Source organism: Maniola hyperantus, chromosome 19 (assembly GCF_902806685.2).
Source record: "Maniola hyperantus chromosome 19, iAphHyp1.2, whole genome shotgun sequence".
NCBI classification, from domain to species: Eukaryota; Metazoa; Arthropoda; class Insecta; order Lepidoptera; family Nymphalidae; genus Maniola; species Maniola hyperantus.
This window is the reverse complement of record NC_048554.1, coordinates 591,035-610,447: the sequence shown is the minus strand read 5'-3', so window position 1 is coordinate 610,447 and position 19,413 is coordinate 591,035. Positions and strand designations below refer to the sequence as shown.

General features: G+C 38.7%; 1 protein-coding gene across 1 annotated transcript; it reads right to left on the bottom strand.

The window, feature by feature from the left end:
- Positions 1-16,675: 16,675 nt before the first annotated feature.
- Positions 16,676-19,107, bottom strand: LOC117991319 (cytochrome P450 6B6-like). The gene is made up of 3 exons (XM_034978880.2): positions 17,799-19,107; positions 17,189-17,442; positions 16,676-16,851 (listed from the first exon to the last, which is right to left on the bottom strand). Exons 1-3 carry the CDS (start codon positions 18,902-18,904, stop codon positions 16,679-16,681), a joined length of 1,533 nt encoding a protein of 510 aa, XP_034834771.1. The 5' UTR covers positions 18,905-19,107; the 3' UTR covers positions 16,676-16,678.
- Positions 19,108-19,413: the final 306 nt, after the last annotated feature.

The following is a 19,413-nucleotide window of genomic DNA, read 5'->3' as shown; positions in this document are numbered from 1 at the left end:
CTCTTGATTTCCTATTTAAAATTATAAAAATCCGGCCTTATTCCTAGTCTACATTACAGGAATGAGAACTGTTCTTTACTTACTTATTTAAAAAGATCTTTCACTAAAATTCAATTCATACACAGAATGTCAAATATAAATTTTCTAAACAAGTCAATACAGTTGTTATTAATCTATTGAATCATGACATTTGTCCATCCATATAAATTGGTAGAAGTTTGACCATTTGGTACGATACATTGGCAGAGAAAACTTTGCATAAAGCGTCTCCCCTTTAAAGGGGGGTGCCGAGACTATTTGGATGGAACAATAAATTTTAAGATTGTATGAAGGAAAGCCTTTCTAACCGCTGTCGCTTCCTCTAAACTCGTTGCTTCTTCAAGGATAAAGGGTACCAGTTCACTGCTTCAGCGTAGCTATAAATAAATAAATAAGAGTTTATTCGGCTCACAAAACAAGAAACAATAACAAAACATATTAAACAACAAAAAATTAAAACTAGGTAAACTTAAAACTATAATATTTTCATTATTCTAGCCATCGATATAAATGACAAGATATGGTCTAGCGAACAAAATTTTTCACGGTTTAGCAACCAAATAAATCAGCGCCACCTCTTAGATACTAATAAATAAATAAAATAATTTATTTTTATTTCAGGCAATGAAAATACAACCCATAACAATATAAGTACACACAATATGAAGCGGATTAAATTAATATTAAAATTGAATAGAATAAGAATATAAATGTAAAAAAAAATTTAGCTAACAATTTAAAAAACTAACCTAAGTAAAGGTGTTATTGTCGCACCGATGCCGGTTGGAGCAATGTTTTGTAAAAGGATTACTAAGATCCTCTACAACAGCACGCAAGATAGCGTTTGTACTGTGTGTCAGTCTTTTCCAGAAGGATGCCGTCCTTGCTCGGAGTATGGCGAAGAAGTCAGGGACTCTTGCAGCAGCAAACATAGCATTAACACTGCAGAAACGCGGGTGCTTCATTAAGATGCGGAAGGCGTTGTTATATTGTACCCTAAGTGCATTATAACTGCGCTTGGTAAACTTTGTCCACAGCACTAATGAACGACACGTTTAAAATCCAGACGACGTCACTGAGGTTGCATTGGTGCTAAATAAACATTTTAGGACCAATGAGTCGGTGCCATTTTGCTTGTTCAATGTCCCTGTCCTTACGAAGTAATATATAAGTCAATGGTAATCACATATCCTGCCAAACATGGCGTGCAAAATTAATTGAATCCAGCATCTCATTTCACCTTCTTAAAATATTATTACGTCATCATGTAAAAGTTATTACTAATTCAAATATCTATCCAGAAGACTTCAAACCGATAGCATCGCTTCGAGTGGCTTTATATCTTTTGTAACCAGCAAGCTGCCTTATTATAAGTTTGTTTATTAAACTTTCCACTTTGCGCGAGTCTTTGAATTAATTAATACAGACACGCCCCTCCAGTGGACAGTCAGTTAGTTCCACAAGACAAACTTGGGGCCTTAATTAACCAGTTGGTTATTATAAGTCCCGCAAATTGAGCCTCGATAGCTCAACGGTTAAAGGAGCGGACTAAAAACCGAAAGGTCGCCGGTTCAATTCCACCCGTTGCACTATTGTCGTACCTACTCCAAGCACAAGCTTAACGCTTAATTGGAGGGGAAAGGGGGAATATTAGGTAGCAACTTGGCTAATATTCTTTTAAAAAAATCAGTACCCTTATTATAAATGCGAAAGTGTGATTGTTTGTTGGTTTGTTGGTTTGTCCTTCAATCACGTCGCAAAGGTGCAACGGATTGATTTGATTTTTTGCATGAGTATAGATAAAGACCTGGAGAGTGACATAGACTACTTTTATCCCGGATAATCAAAAAGTTCCCACGGGATTTTTAAAAACCTAATTCCACGCAGACAAAGTCGCGGGCATCAGCTAGTAAATAAATAAATTGCTAATACGCGTGGCCGCCATTTTAGTGACGTCAGCACTGGACTGAAGTTTCGAGTTAATGGTATATTTTTGTTTCGGTTGACCTCAAAATGATGTCATTTTCATGCTAATGAGACATGGTTCTAGCGCAATAGCAATTTGCGGGATTTATACCTACCGACTTCACTCTTTTTAACCGACTTCAAAAAAAGGAGGAGGTTCTCAATTCGTCGGAATCTTTTTAATAACGGCAAGCAGCTGTGGCCTGCGAGTGTTAATATCCTCCCCTGGCAGGATAAAGGCGATGTTTCACATTATAAATCCTTCACAAGTTGATGTGAGACGTAAACACAATCCGATCAACAAACTTCGCGCCCTGTACGCTTAGTATAAGATTTTACGTCTCACCAGACGTTGCTAGAATTCGAGAATCGAAACACAACAATGTCAAAGTAAAATGGACCTAAAGAGCCTTGAATTGAAGTAAAAAATTCAATGCCACTGATTTTAATTTCGCAACGTCCCCGCTTGGAACGCTGGCTGTAGATGTGTAGACAAACTTGAGCTTAAAAACAAGGCGGTTAAGATCCATCATCGTCATGATCAACCCATCACCGGCTCACTACAGAGCACAGGTCTCCTCTCAGAGTGAGAAGGGTTTTGGTCATAGTCTACCACGCTGGCCAAGTGCGGATTGGCAGACCTGGATGCTGGATGCGGATTGGCAGTTAAGATCTAGTTTAGTATAATGCTGAAGGTTTTCGACACTCGAATACTTTCAATGTTGGTGAGCATTGACTTGTATATTACTTCGTATGGACAGGGTTGTTGAACTAACATAATGGCACCACCTCATTGGTGCTTATGTACCAATGCAACCTCAGTGACGTCTGGATTTCAAACGGGTCGTTGAGGTGGCGCTGATTTATTTGGTAAAACCGTGAAAAATTTTGTTCGTTTGACATATCTTGTCATTTATATCGATGGTTGGTGAGACATAAAATCTCGTACTAAGCACGGTTCACATGCTGCGTGTGAAAATATTACGATGTTTGTTGTTGTACCAACCTCTGGCCTTTGTTACTACAAGGCCATTATCATATGAGGAACAGCTTCCTATCCTCCTGTTTTTAGGGTTCTGTACCTCAAAAGGAAAAAAGGAACCCTTATAGGATCACTTTGTTGTCTGTCTGTACGTTTGTCCGTTGTGTCTGTCAAGAAAACCTATAGGGTACTTCCCGTTGACCTAGAATCATGAAATTTGGTAGGTACGCGTAGGTAGGTCTTATAGCACAAGTTTAGTAAAGGAATAAATCCGAAAACCATGAATTTGTGGTTACATCACAGAGAAAAAATTTAAATGTGTTCATGAACAAATATTAGTATTTTCAATTTTCAAAGTTAGATAGATAACTATACCAAGCGGGGTATTATAATATGAAAGGCCTTTTACATATACATTAAAAAAATATTTTTTATGCATAACAGTTTTTTATTCATCGTGTAAAATGTCGAAAAATTTCGAAATACAGAACCATCGTTGCGCGAGTCTAACTCGCACTTGGCCGGTTTTTTTATCTGGAGATACGGAAGCTTAAAAATAAGTAAAATTAACTCATTAGGTAACACTTATGCAAATTTTTCGATATCTACTTTCGGAATGTATTCTTATTTCTTAGGAGCGAGCTTTCCACTGAAACGTTATGGCTCGTTAAAGTTCTATAGATCGCGACAGGTCGAGATGGCACTCGGGGTATGAGGCGGGAGGACGCCCCGCACACCCGCATGTCACCCGCGCTCGCCCGCACTGGGTTAGCGCGGGTGCTGTGCGGGTGTACGGGGCGTTTCCAACCCTATCGCCATCTCAGCCTGTCGCGTATATCTCTTGTGATTTTATTACTTTTAAAACGACGCGGGCTGCGACGACGGTTCTATCAGGTTCTATCGCATACTAATGTCTGCTCCCTTCTTTATTCTGCATTTTATGGGCTTTAAAATTCTATTGTGAGTACTCCTCTTAAAGCCGTAGAGGCTTAAACTTAACCAAAAAGACAATTTTTTTGTTTTTTTAAAGAATATTAGCCGTGTTAAATGACTAATATTCCCCTTTCCTCTCCAACTAAGCGTCAGGCTTGTGCTAGGAGTAGGTACGACAATAGTGCAACGGGCGGGGTTTGAACCGTCGACCTTTCGGTTTTCAGTCCACTCCTTTACCCGTTGAGCTATTGAGGCTCTAATTAAGAACCGATAAAGAACATGTATTTTTATGAAATTCGATTATCGGGGCATATTTGCCTACGCTTCTGTGTTCCTGTGTTTGGAAAATTACCCGGGTTTTAGGGAAATTTCTCTAGTTTGTGCAGATGTAAAAGATATATATTTATTTGATTTCTTTCATGATAAAACTACATCTCTAAACAACTGTGCGAAGCCAGGGTTGGTCGCTAGGTTAATAATAATCTGACACAGGTTCTAACTTCATAATACTCGTATGACATCAAAACTTACGCACCTAAATCCTTACACTTATTTTTTACCTATTGATCATTAACATAATACCTACTTATTTAAAAAACATAAAAATTAAAAAGCACATACATCTGCTTCTACATATTTTTGATTGCGCAAAAATTAAACACCTTTAACTAATAATATCGGAATGTTGTAATCAAAGTTTTTTTTTCATTAATAACACTTATCGGCCCATAATGTTTCATATCAACAGGTATCTATCAGTTCAGCCATCAAGGATAAAATGTGTTCTGTACACCTGCTGAAATATTTTTCCGAAGATAATAAATAATTATTACCTCATTTCCGCACAACGCTTTATATTATTTTGATAAATCAGCCGATATTTTAATATTATGATAAATCTATGATCATTACATTAAATTAGAGTTTACAATGGATAATAGGTACTGAATATTATAATTTTCCGAACTGGTAGAGTCTTGATATAATATTACAACTTTGCAAGTGACGTGTGCTCTATAAAATATAAAATATATATAAAAGGAAAAGGTGACTGACTGACTGATCTATCAACACACAGCTCAAACCACTGGACAGATCGGGCTGAAATTTGGCATGCAGATAGCTAATATGACGTAGGCATGTTTTCCTTCACAGTTAAAGCAAGTAATATTCAATGGCTTAAACTTTACGTAACTTCGAAAACCTAGAGGTGTGTGCCTAGGATCGAACACCCGACCCTCTAAATAGGAGACAGACGTCTTAACCACTAGGCTCTTTGCAAATCTAAATCCACATACCTAATCAAAAACATTATATTTAATATTTGTCACAGATGTTGGCCCACACCAGTCGGCAGGGTTTTATAGGCGATAAAGTAACCGCGACAAATGTTCTGCTATTTCCACACTAGACGAGCCGGCTCCGGCCCGGAAGACCACCGGCTGTCAGCCGGCTTGTTTATACCACTTTTATACTCCTCTTAGAAGTGATGAAGTTTTAATTAGGGCGTCGTAGTTTCTGTTAGGAGGGTATTTTTAGTGGTTCCGTGAAGCAACCCAAAACCAACTGCAGTAGAATAACACATCGAATAAAGGAATAACACCAGAACTAAAACACATCGCTTACTTACTTAAAGTTTCCTGAAACACGCAAAGTTGCCGTAAGTTACGGCACGTCATAACAGACGAAACTTTAGCAAGATCATCATAAGTTCCGCGCCACTCGTACGAGAGGGAAGCTCTGAGAAGTTGCCGCTTGACTTGAAGGCAGTTTTACTTTGGCGCCAGATGGGAGCTTTTATAATGAGCTGCTTAGTGATTAGCTACTTTTTAGGGTTCCGCAATCAAAGGGTACAAATGGAACCCTCTATTAAACTCAAATCATTTATTCAGATTGGGTATTATTGTATACACTTTCTGATGGTCAGTTGCTGAATTTACAATACAATGATGTACCTAGTGGTGATAATTATTAATTACGTAAACTTAGGACTAAGACCCAATTTCACCAAGCATTTAATCACCATTTTTTTCTTTGATTTTCCCCATAGCCTAATTGACATAATATTTGAGATATCCTCGATTCAGAATCAAACCGAGAGTTCCGTGGTTCCATCACTCTAGTTCACTCTGCATATGTCCAGTGGTCGTAGGATTCTAACCCACGACTCTTTGGCCAATATCCTCACTCTAACCACTTAGCTATCGGACCACAACAACAATAAATAAATAAATAAATAAAATAAAATAAAAATCTTTTTTTATTCGTATAAACTTTTACAAGTACTTACGAATAGTCGGATGCATCTACCACTGGTTCGGAATGCCTTTCCTACCGAGAAGAACCAGCAAGAAACTCGACGGTTGCTCTTTTCAAATATTTGATATAGGTACAAGATTATGCCATGTATAAAATAGTATTTGCAGTGTTGTGCGTTGCTGGAACGAGCTGCAGGTCAAATCCACGCTCTTTTATCATTTAGATAATCTTCAATTGTGTAATATGCTTTTTTCAGGAGCATATTTTTAATAGATTTAATGCATATTTTTAATAAAATGAAGGTAGGTATTCATTTAGTCATAAATTGGTTTTCACGCATCGCGGCACTAAAGAATCTATTGTGCCACCAAAGCATCGTCAATCAGCCACCAAACGACAACCACAGACCATTTACGGCTGAATATAAATCGAGTGTGACCATAGAAACAAAACCTTGCATACCATTGATATACCTACCAAAAAACTACAAAGATATAGTATGCAACAGAAAATAATGTACATCGACCTTTCGGCTTACTCATACCTATGTGACATTCAACGACAGAGACAACGCTCTACAAAACCGCTATCTCTTTCTAAAGGTCGATGTACAGGAAAACATCATCACGATTTTACCCTGTTAGGGGTTGTATTTTCAATAAAATCCTTTCTTAGCGTATGTCTACGTTATAATAACTATCTGCATGCCAAAAGCCCCTTCCGTCCAGTAGTTTAAACTAGGCGTTGCTATAAGATCAGTCAGTCAGCTTTTTCTTTGATATACCTAGTACCCACACAATGTATAGTTTACTAGATGATGCCCGCGACTTCGTCCTCGTGGATTTAGGTTTTTTAAAATTCCCGTGGGTACTCTTTAATTTTCCGGGATGAAAAGTAGCCTATGTCCTTCCCCGGGATGTTACCTAACTCTGTACCAAACTTCATTAAAATCGGTTGAACTGTTGGGCCGTGAAAAGCTAGCAGACAGACACACTTTCGCATTTATAATATTAGTATAGAAGTATGGATATGGATAACATGGGGGTTTTTACTACCGTCGGTAATGTTTGTTCAAGAAAATGGAAAACTTTTAGTAGTTTACTACCTACTACATGACGTATCTTAGTTTATTATATCGACGCTTGGCTATAAAGTCATGTTCGAATGGCGCCAAAAAACCATTATCATATAAATGAGCTTAAACGATCTTTAACTTGTATGATACGGGCTCACGGTGTAGAGTTGCATTCAGATAGAATTTTAAAATACCTTATTATTTTATTTTTATTATTTCCACAAAAAAAAATAGTTTATTATGCAAGACTGTAAAGTTGTTATTTTGTCGCGAGAGTTTCCTCCTTACCTTAGAATCCTTCGCTGGCTCGGAATTCAATACAAACTGTCGCGACAAATTAACAATTTTGCAGCCTTGCAACATAACAAATAGCTAAAGTTTATAATGCGCTTCCTTATGTCGTCAAATCTTCATCTACGCGCACGAAACGCTTTGCGTCATCATTCCTTATACGCATGGCTATGGTTTGGAATACTCTTCCGAGATCAGTATTTCCTACCAATAATTGTAATCCGGGTATCTTTAAAACAACAGTAAATAGCTCGATAAATATTTTTGGGTCTATTTTTTTTTTAGTTTATAGACTTGTGTTTGGCAATTAGACCTGGTGGCAAGTGCCAATGCAGCCTAGCACTCGAATATTTCTTTGTAAATATTTTTTTTTTACATTTTTGAAAACCTGTGCGCGCTCTCCCCCCCAGTGAAAGAGGTTACATCATTTTTCTTTTTAGCACCTAATCTTCACAATCCACTAGGTCCCCACGTCGCTCGAGTAAATCCCTATTTAGCCTCTTGTACTCGTAATATGCGTACTTTAGTTTTCTTCAGCTGATTTAAAAGATAAACAAATCGCAGAAAGCTTCTCGGAGAAACGCGTAAGCGACACGTGGTCGGGCGCGTAAGACTTTTTGGACTTAGATTTTCACTCATCATGATTTTCATTCAGTCAGTTGACTCGCGGTAACTATAGCTCTATGCGCCTCTCACCTTATCTTAGCGAGATGTTACTACTTGTATAAATCAGTTAAATAAATAAATAAATAAAAGTTTATTCAGCTCACAAAACAAGAAAAGACAAAAAAAAAAGCAAAACATACAAACCAAATGTTACAAATTAAAAAAATTAAAACTAGGTAAGCTTAAAACTACGAGCTCGACAGTACTAAAAAGAAAAATGATGTCTTGTTTGAGCTGAAAAGGCTACTGCCTCAGCATGATGCTGCAGTATTTGACTGCTGCAGCGCTGATTTTCAGGCAGAGCCCTAATGTCACGACCCGACAAGTTAAGGAAAAGTCCACCTGGGTGTCTGGTGCACTTCGACCGTCCGCTGTGCCAGATCCTTCTTTCCACGCACGTGCCAACTGTGGAACCAACTCCCATCGGCGGTGTTCCCACTAGATTACAGCATGGGGTTATTCAAGGGGCGGACCAACAAATTCCTAAAAGGCCGGCAGCGCATCGGCGGTTCCTCTGGTGCGGCAAATGTTCATGGGCGGCGGTAACTACTTAACATCAGGTGACCCGCCTGCTCGTTTGCTCGCTATCTCTATAAAAAAAGTGGATTATACAGTAAACTATGATATACATACTGACTATATAATGCTGAATGGTAGTGTTTATATCGCCTATCGCTTACTGAGTCGCTTATGAAGCGACGGAGCACGCTCGTAAAGTGGGATGGGCCATTTGTATAATTGACTGCGCAGTCCGGCGCCATGGACTCCATTACGTCTGTTTACTACAAAAAGCTGTGGTAGCCTAGTGGTTAGGACGTCCGCCTTCCAATCGGAGGTCGGGGGTGCGATCCCGGGCACGCACCTCTAACTTTTCAAAGTTGTGTGCGTTTTTAAGTAATTAAAATATCCGGTGAAGGAAAACATCGTGAGGAAACCTGCATGCCTGAGAGTTCTCCATAATGTTCTCAAAGGTGTGTGAAGTCTGCCAATCCGTACTTGGCCAGCGTGGTAGACTATGGCCAAAACCCTTCTCACTCTGAGAGGAGACCCGTGCTCTGTAGTGAGCCGGCGATGGGTCGATCATGATGATGATGATGACTATGACTAAACTATGCTTACAATTATACTCTATCCACAGAAACAAGTTACTATAGGGATCTCTGTTACGTCATCATCATCAACAGATAGAAGCCCACTGCTGGACATAGATCTCTTGTAGGGACTTCTACACGCCACGGTCATGCGCCGCCTGAATTCAGCTGCTGCTTGCGACTCGTCTGATGTAGTCCGTCCACTTAGTAGGGGGTCTTCCAACGCTGCGTCTTCTGGTGCGAGGTCGCCATTCCAGTACCTTGGGACCCCAATGTTACGTTACGAAATCCCATACAAATGACAAACACGAAGAATTCAGTGGGCGTTAACAATTTTGAGTGATCAACCAATCACAAACGAATCTATTTCAAATTGAATTTCGAGTGTTTTTTGAAAACAAAGGTTCTCTAATAGAGTAGTACCCAAAGAAGTTAAAAGTACTACTATTCAGGATCAAACAGAGAGTTCCATCACTCTAGTTCTCTCTGGTAGTAGGGAAACAGATGTTAGTTTGTGATTGGGTACTCAAAATGTGCTAGAAAGGTCATATTTTTTCAACATTAATTCGAGAGGTTTTCTGTAACTCAATAAAAATGAACGTTAATAGAATATCGGGACTATTTAAGTTTGGAGGGCGCGCGCCCTTAAGACTTGGCAAGTTAATCGATTTGCGCCGGGACTGCGACATGAGTTCCCGGGAATTCATTAAAACGTATTCCAGTGCTATATTATATTGGAAAATATTTGGACTTTATAGAAAGCCGTGATAGCCTAGTGGAGATCTCTGCTTTCTAATCAGGAGGTCGAAGGTTTCAATCCCAGGCAAGCACCTCTAACGTTTAAAGCTATTAAATATCATTACTGCTCAAATGTTGCCCATGCAAAAAAAAAGGTGTGTGAAGTCTGCCACATTTATTCGAGAGGTTTTTCTGTAACCCCAATAAAAATAAACGTTAATGGAATATCGGGACTAATTGAGTTTGGAGGGCGCGCGCCCTTAGAACTTGGCAAGTTAATCTATTTGGGCCGGGACTGCGACGGCGAGCCCTTCCGCTAAATGAGTCCATTTCATGAGTTCCCGGGAATTCATTAAAACTTATTTCAATAGCATTTCATTGGAAAATAGAGAGAGTTTATAGAAAGCCGTGGTAGCCTAGTGGTTAAAGACGTCCGCCTCTAAATCGGGTGGTCGTGGGTTCAATACCGGACACGCACAGGGGTAGTGGTACTGTATCGAATGGAGAACGAGCAGCAGCGCCCTCTGTGCCACTACTACCATCTGCTGCGATCACCAACCCGTCTGCCCAGCATGGTGAGAGGCCTTTTGTCCAGCAGTGGACTGGTTAGGCTATTGATGATGATAGATATTAGATATAGTATATATAGTATATGTAGATATGGGCCTCTGATGTCAATATTATAAACCAACTAGCTGATGCCCGCGACTTCGTACGCGTGGATTTAAATAAATAAATAAAAATAGCTTTATTTTCTCCTTACAATATTTTCCTTATTACTAATACAGTGCATAATTAACAAAAAATAAAAATAAAAGAATTATTAGTAGGTTAGTAAACTATGTTTCTTATTCTTAAATAACTATGTTAGTATAATGGGTTTCATTGTAAGGACTTAGGTTTTAGTCCTAACGCGTGGATTTAGGTTTTTTAAAATCCCGTGGGAACTCTTTGATTTCCCGGGATAAAAAGTAGCCTATGTCACTCTCCAGGTCTTTAACTATACCCATGCAAAAAATCATGTCGATCCGTTGCTCCGTTGCGACGTGATTGAAGGACAAACCAACAAACAAACACACTTTCGCATTTATAATAGGGGTAGTGATATTGACATGACAAATCTGACAGCCGCAGTCAGAGTCGCTAATCGTTACTTAGGATTGAGTTAAAGCGTGACAGATTTATGTGAGAGATATAGCTCTGTCTCGTTTTAACTAAACTTAAGTAACGATTAAGCGACTCTAAGTACGGCAGTGAGACTTCTAGACTAGTTGAACTAAAAAATGCTTATTATTGCGTCAGATCGTGTTTGTCGTTCTAAAGTGGTACCACTTATAGGTGGTACGTATTTAAAATGCATATAAAACCCCATGATGTACAGGTTGGCATTTTAAAAACATCCTTTTCTGAGCTTTAGGTCCTCAAAAACAGGTATTTTGAGTATAAATCCGTTATTTATTTTAAAGATACACATTTGTAATGTAACTGGTCTGTAGTGACCAGTTCTTCAAACTTGTATATTTTAACGAGCCACAAAAATAGAGAATGACGACATAAACATTTTTTTATTATCATGATATTTTGAATTTATATCTTTCTGTGCCCATTCTGAGTTCTAAATGTGTACAATTTACTACCTGGAAGTATATAATATTATAATAATGTATATTTAAAAATATATATTTAAGATACTTTTTTTGTTTTTCCGACATTTTGCGCGATAAATCAAAAACTGTTATGTATAAAAATAAATAAAAATCTGTTTTAGAATATACAGGTAAAGCCCTTTCATATCATACCCCACATGGTATACTTAGTTATCAAACTTTGAAAATTGAAAATACTAATAGCACTAGACTGAAGTTTGGAGCTGATGGTATATTTTTACTTAAATATAGTCAAATGACGTCAAAATGACGTCATTTCGATGTTAATGAGACATGGTTCCAGCGTAATAGCAATTTGTGGGACTTTATAACAGCTTTGTTTTGGCCCATTTAATTACTGCTTAATGGTTTTCACATTTGATACGCAAACCCGTTTAACGTTCGCTAATTGACGTCAGTGCTTAGCTTCCAATAAAGATGATTGGAAATGGAAAACAAAAAACGTTTCCGTAATTAGTCCAACTATAAAAAAACCGGCCAAGTGCGAGTCAGGCTCGCGCAATGAGGGTTCCGTACTACAGTCGTATTTTTTCGACATTTTGCACGATAATTCAAAAACTATGATGCATAAAAATAAATAAAAATCTGTTTTAGAATGTACAGGTGAAGACCTTTCATATGATACCCCACTTGATATAGTCACTCACTTCGAAAGTTGAAAATACTAATTATTAGTTCATGACCACAATTTAATTTTTTTTGTGTGATCTAACCCTAAATTCATGGTTTTCAGATTTTCCCCCTCATGCCTGCTATAAGACCTACCTACCTGCCAAATTTCATGATTCTAGGTCAACGGGAAGTACCCTACAGGTTTCTTGACTGACACGACAGACAGACAACAAAGTGACCCTAAAAGACGTTTCCTTCGTGACAAAGTTGCGCACAAGAGGCTGTAGTGGATTGTTACATATTATTGTAACTTTTTATGCTTTGAAAAGAGCAACTGTTGAGTTTCTTGCCGGCTCTTCTCACTTGAATTTGCATTCTGCACCGGTGGTAGAGTCACAGACGTAGCATAAGAGACACTAGGTTGTCATACGTGAAATAAATACATTTTAACTATGATTTTCTTATATATTTTTTGGCAACGGAACCCTAAAAGCCTTGAAAAACACCAGCGCCGCCTACGTATCACCATCAAATAAATTGAAAATCAACTTGTTTTCCAATTTTTTCCCTTGAAAAGCATGTGTCATTTGTACACCTTTATATATCGATCCTGGTATTACACCTGCTAGCTAGCCTAAACTTGATTTTGAATTGCGTATTTTTTTTTATTAACAACTAGAAATGATGCCCACCACTTTGTCCGCGTGGATTTAGGTTTTTAAAAATCCCGTGGGAATTCTTTGATTTTCTGGGATAAAAAGTAGCCTATGTCCTTCCCCGGGATGCAAACTATATCTGTACCAAATTTCGTTAAAATCAGTTGAACGGTGGGCCGTGTAAAGCTGGTTTTCTACCAGCTTTTCACGGCCCACCGTTACAAACAGATACACTTTAATTTGGCATGCAGATAGCTATTTTATGGCGTAGGCATCCGCTAAGAAAGGATTTTTAAAAATTCATACCCTAAGGGGTGGTTTAAAATTTAATGATAGTGGTTTAAAATTTGTGTAGTCCACGCGAAGTCGCGAGCATAAGCTATAAAATGCATTAAGACTTAAGAGTCACCTGTTCAGTGTCTCGCAGACGAGCAGTAAAAGTCGCGTATCGTTTTCACGTCGTATTTTTGAGTTTTATAACCTTTTGGCCAATAAAAGTGTCGTAGGGGCCGACCAATGTGTCAGGGTATTTCGGTTCCGACATCGTACTGAACGCGTTAACCATGTGAGAAACAGCTTGTTAAGAATTGTAAGATGATTCTTGTTACAGCCACAGCTTCCGAACCTTTAGTCGAATTCATAAAGGGTGGTTATAGAGGACTAGCTGACCCGTCCCGGTTTCGCTCGGGTGGAATTTAAAAAATCGAGCTGGGGGTTGAATTTCCAAAAATTCTGGAACACGTACCTATTTCTTCATTTGTGACCGAAACCCCAAATACCAATTTTCATGCAAATAGCTTGAAAAATGACGGACTTTCATACAAACTTTCATCCCCTATACCCACCCACTTAGGGGTGGAATTTCGAAAAATCCTTTCTTATTGGATACCTACCTACTCTTTACAAAGAACACACCCTTAAAATTTCATGTCTCTAGGACAAGTGATTTAGGCTGTGCGTTAATATATACTTAAGTCAGTCAGTCAGTCTATCACTGCTTTTTAGGGTTCCGTACCTCAAAAGGAAAAACGGAACCCTTATAGGATCACTTTGTTGTCTGTCTGTCTGTCAAGAAACCTACAGGGTACTTCCCGTTGACCTAGAATTATGAAATTTGGCAGGTAGGTGGGTCTTATAGCTGGCTTTAGGGGAAAAATCTGAAAACCGTGAATTTAGGGTTAGATCACACAAAAAAAAAATTGTGGTCATGAACTAGTAATTAGTATTTTCAATATTCGAAGTAAGATAACTATATTAAGTGGGGTATCATATGAAAGGGCTTTTACCTGTGCATTCTAAAACAGATTTTTATTTATTTTTATGCATCATAGTTTTTGAATTATCGTGTAAAATGTCGAAAAAATACGACTGTAGTACGGAACCCTCAGTGTGCGAGCGTGACTCGCACTTGGCCGGTTTTTTAACCTGTCTACGGTTCATGAAATACAGCCCGCTGTCAGACGGACGGACGACGACGTAGACAGGCCGAACGGCGACGGACAGGTACACACTGCACATGCACTGCACGGACAGCGCAAGCTTACTAATGGGGCTCAGTTGGCACCCTTCGGATACGGAACACTGAAAAGAAAAGCTCATAGGTAAATATATGATTAAAAATAATTTATTAATGTATGATAATCAATAATCATGTATGTGACACAAACAAACGTCAAATGATCGGCACTCGGCAGTCAGTCGCGCGCCCCTCGCCCCTCGCCCCTCGCCCCTCGCCCCTCGCCCCTCGCCCCTCGCCCCTCGCCCCTCGCCCCGCGCCCCTCGCCCCTCGCCCCTCGCCGCGGCGTCGCGCATACACTATGTCATTGCGCATACATTAACAATCATAATTTGTGTTAATCCGACAAATATTAATCTGTTTATATTCGGTACACGGCTCGCGGTGTCGTAAAATAGACTCGGCTAGTCTAGGAGTGGTGGCAGAATGTCACAGCCATTGAAACATGTAGAAAATCATCATAATATTGTAACAAAAAATCAGTCAAGTGCGAGTCGCATTTGCACACGAAGGGTTCCGTACCATCATACAAAAAATATACCTGTTTTTAATTTTCATTAATACTATTTTGATATTTTACCGTTCCTTCAAACTATCGTGAGTGGTTTCAATTATATAAAATATCTCTCACCCGGCTATACTCACGTGTTTAGTCGACGCTAGCCCGACTAGTTTCAAACCCATCCGAGGTCCTTTTTCAAAGGGAGTCAGTTCGCGCAAGCGTCGAGGTTAAGACATATTTTACATTTTGATATTATTATTATTATTATTATATGTTATACCGGCAATAGAAATACCTACTTTCACATTCTGTGAAAATTTCAGTTCTCTAACGATTACTGTTCACGAGATACAGCCCGCTGACCGACAGATGGACGGCGACCGCGCAACGGAAAGCGCAGTGTCGTTGGAAGACTAGTTGGACCTCACTAGATGGACTTAAAACGACACACACACAGTTTCAGCAAAAGACCGTGACGTGTGGAAGTCCCTACAAGACGTCTATCATTTGATAATAATAATCGTTTGATAAACTCATTAAATTTTTTTTAATCCGACTCATGTTTTTTTTTCTTTCACAAACTGTTAGTTCTAAGTTCTTTCGCACGACTTTTCCATCTAAATTTGCTTGATGTAGCCGCCTATAATTTTATTTGAATCACATGTAACTTAGCACCTAGGATTCGAATTTCGAATAATATAATATTTTTTTGTATGAATCTGTTGGTGGTTCAATAAAAAAAACTACTCGTAAATGTTGGCAGCATAGGTACATGTTTCTTTTCTATAATATTCAGTCCAACGGCGCCTGGACTACGTTGGCGTTATTCAAGAGGTGTCGTGGCGCAGAGCAGTAAACAATGCTGCATCAATATTCACCGCTGCAGCATGGAAAGCGAACATTGTGCTGTATTTAGCCGCTTGCAGCAATATGGTGTTATGACGACATGAAGCGTTTTCAATTTTTCAGCCTCAGTTTCAGTCAGAAAAAACCGGCCAAGTGCGAGTCAGACTCGCGCACCGAGGGTGCCCTACTACACTACAGTCGTATTTTTTCGACATTTTGCACGATAAATGATAATCATTTATTTATTTTGCTCAGATATGGTACATGTACCTATACATATAATTTACATGCGTCTTAAAAATCAAAAATAGTTGCATAAAAATAAATAAAAATCTGTTTTAGAATGCAAAGGTAAAGCCCCTTCATATGATATCCCCCTTGGAATAGTTATCGTACTTTGAAAATTGACAATAGGTAGGTACTAATTATTTGTTCATGAACACAATTTAATTTTTTTTTTGTGATGTAACCACAAATTCAAGGTTTTCGGATTTATTCCTTTACTTGTGCTATAAGACCTACCTCATGATTCTAGGTCAACGGGAAGTACCCTATAGGTTTTTTTGGCAGACAGACAGACAGACAACAAAGTGATCCTATAAAGGGTTCCGTTTTTCTTTTTGAGGTACGGAACCCTATGAGAAGAGCTGATTTGATTTCTCGGTAAGAAAGGCATTATATAAAAATATCCTTTCCCGAGATTCAAGCTATATCTATATTAAATTTCGTCAAAATCGGTTGAACGGATGGGCCGTGAAAGGCTAGCAGACAGACAGACAGACACACTTTCGCATTTATAATATTAATATGGATTTATTTATTTTCATTTTTAATATTAATTTATTTCTGTCTACGTTTAAGTGCTAGAGGTAGTCCGCCGATGATATTTTGAATGAGGATGGATTTGGGATCGATGCGTGGTTTCCGGATGGAGCTGCGGGAGGGCGCCACTGTTAACTTGCTCAAAATGGTGGCCACTCCTGCCATCGACTGCATGATGCCCATGCGCTCGCCTGAAAAATATATTTATCCATTTTAAATTTTACTCATACCTACTTAACTATAATCTTCTAAATATATAAAAGGAAAAAGTGACTGAATGATCTATCAACGCACAGCTCAAACTACTGGACGGATCGGGCTGAAATTTGGTATGCACATAGCTATTATGACGTAGGCATCCGCTAAGAAAGAATTTTTGAAAATTCAACGCCAACAAAGGGGGTGAAATAGGAGTTTGAAATTTGTGTAGTCCACGCGGACGAAATCGTAAGTATAAGCTAGTTATGTATAAATCATGTACCTAATTTTAATTAGTAATGGCGATATAGCGTAAAAACCTTGTCTCACCTATACAAGATCTCGGTCCCACCCCAAACGGCATATAAGTGCATTTCTTAATATTCCCAATGTTGTCAGGGTGGAATCTCTCAGGTCTGAACTCTTCAGGATCCTCAAAGTATTCCTCGTCATGACTCAGGCATTCTATTGATACTATAATGATTGTACCTTCGTCTAGTGTCACTTGGGAGTCTGGTATGGTATACTTAGATACGGTTCTTCTGATAAGAAACCCTGGAGATGGTAGATAACGTATGCTTTCTCTGAAAAATGAGTTAAATAACTTGAAACAATGAAACCATATTCATGCATCAACTTCCTGCTGAAACGGCCAAAGCCAGGATTTAAAATGGATGCAGTCAATAAAAAAACCCGAAACCGGCCAAGTGCGAGTCAGGCTCGCGCAACGAGGGTTCCGTACTACAGTCGTAAAACTATGATGCATAAAAAAAATCAAAAATCTGTTTTAGAATGCACACGTAAAGCCCTATCATATTATGATAGCCCACTTGATATAGTTGTCTTACTTAGAAAATTTAAAATACTAATTATTAGAAAGAGGACACACCTGAATTTAACAAAAAGAAAAAAAATAATTTAGAAATAATAGTATATTTACTTGAAAGCCATTTCCAAGTATTTCATGTCCCTGACGGCATCGAAGCAAAGTTTGCCATCATACTTCGCCAGAACCTCATCTACTTCCTTCTGGCATCGTTCCTGAACATCAGGATGATACGCCAGCATATGGAGAAGAAAACTGCTGGCCGATGAAGAGGTTTCGTAGCCGGCAGCGAAGAATACAAAGACCTGTGCCGCAAGCAATTCATCATCTAGTTCGAGTTCTACAATCGCTGGAGAACCATCAGGATTCTGTCGCTCGATAGATTCCCCCACTATTTTGCCTTTCTGTCTGAGCTCCAAAAGAATGTCCATAAAGTCATTTCTGCCTGAAGGTTTGTAGTCCCTCTGCGCCATGATCTGTCTGACGATTGAAATAGTTTTGTTCTCGACCTCAGGCGGGAAGAATCGGGCATGTTTAAAGGGTCCCGGACAAAGCCTCTTCATCACGTTGAAGAATAGATCCCGATATGTTAAATTGAAGATACGTTTGCCAAGCTTACGGAAATCTGAGTTTTCCTCGTTCAAAGCATTCGAGTCGATACCGAAACCGCATGCTCCAATAAAATCCGTCGTGTACCTCGCCATTAACTCCCGTACGTCGATTTCATCTTTTGAAGACGCTTCTTCTGCTAGCTTCGCCAACTTCTCTGTCCTTTCAACAATAAGTGGAAACATGGCTTTTAGTTTACCACTTGAGAACGCTGGCGTTAACTTCTGTCTCATCAGTTTCCACAGATCCCCCTCTATAGTAAACAAATTCCTCATTAAAGGTTCCGTGAACTCCGTAAGGGGTATCAACCCTCTGTGATGTATATGACGGAAATCTGTCAGCCATACCTGCTTTATTAGTTCCGGATCTCTCACCAGGACTGCCGGGGTGTTCCCTTCGAAGAATCCAACAAACCTTTCTTCTGGAAACGCTCGGTGAAGGTTGGCAAAACGTTCGGAAACACTCACTCTATCAATATGCTGTCTTAGCCATCCCCCGAAAAAAACTACCGGTTCCTCATACTTGATTCCTCTCTTTTTCCAGTAATCAAAGTTCCTGGTGCCGTAAAAATACAACGTAATTACAAATAATCCTATTAAAAGGAAAAACATTTTAGAAATGCACTTTATTGAGCTAATTTACGTATGCTCATGAAATCAGTTGCAAAACTAAAGGATTTACTTATCTGTTGATTAGATTTAATTACGTCTTTTAGCTTGCCGATAAAGTGTGGTCCCAAATTATGCGATTGAAATCAAATTGAGGTCGGTCAACGATACGATGCGATGTGCGATACGATGTGTGATACGATGTGTGTACGATGTACGTAGAACTAATAACATATTTTTATGGTTTTAATGGAGTGTTAGATATTCTATATCGGATCGGATAATGTAAAAACAGGCAAGATAAGATATTAATCAATAATTTATTATTGATTGATAAAAATTGGATATAATATAGGTTAGTTAAAAAGCATTTCGTTAGATATAAGGGCCTACAGGCCTAATAATAGACATAAATAATAATAACTAATTGGGCAATTATATCTTATTGTCAATGTGCAAGTAATTACAATAATCAAGGCAATAATGAAATTGAAAATATTGTTGCACGTTAT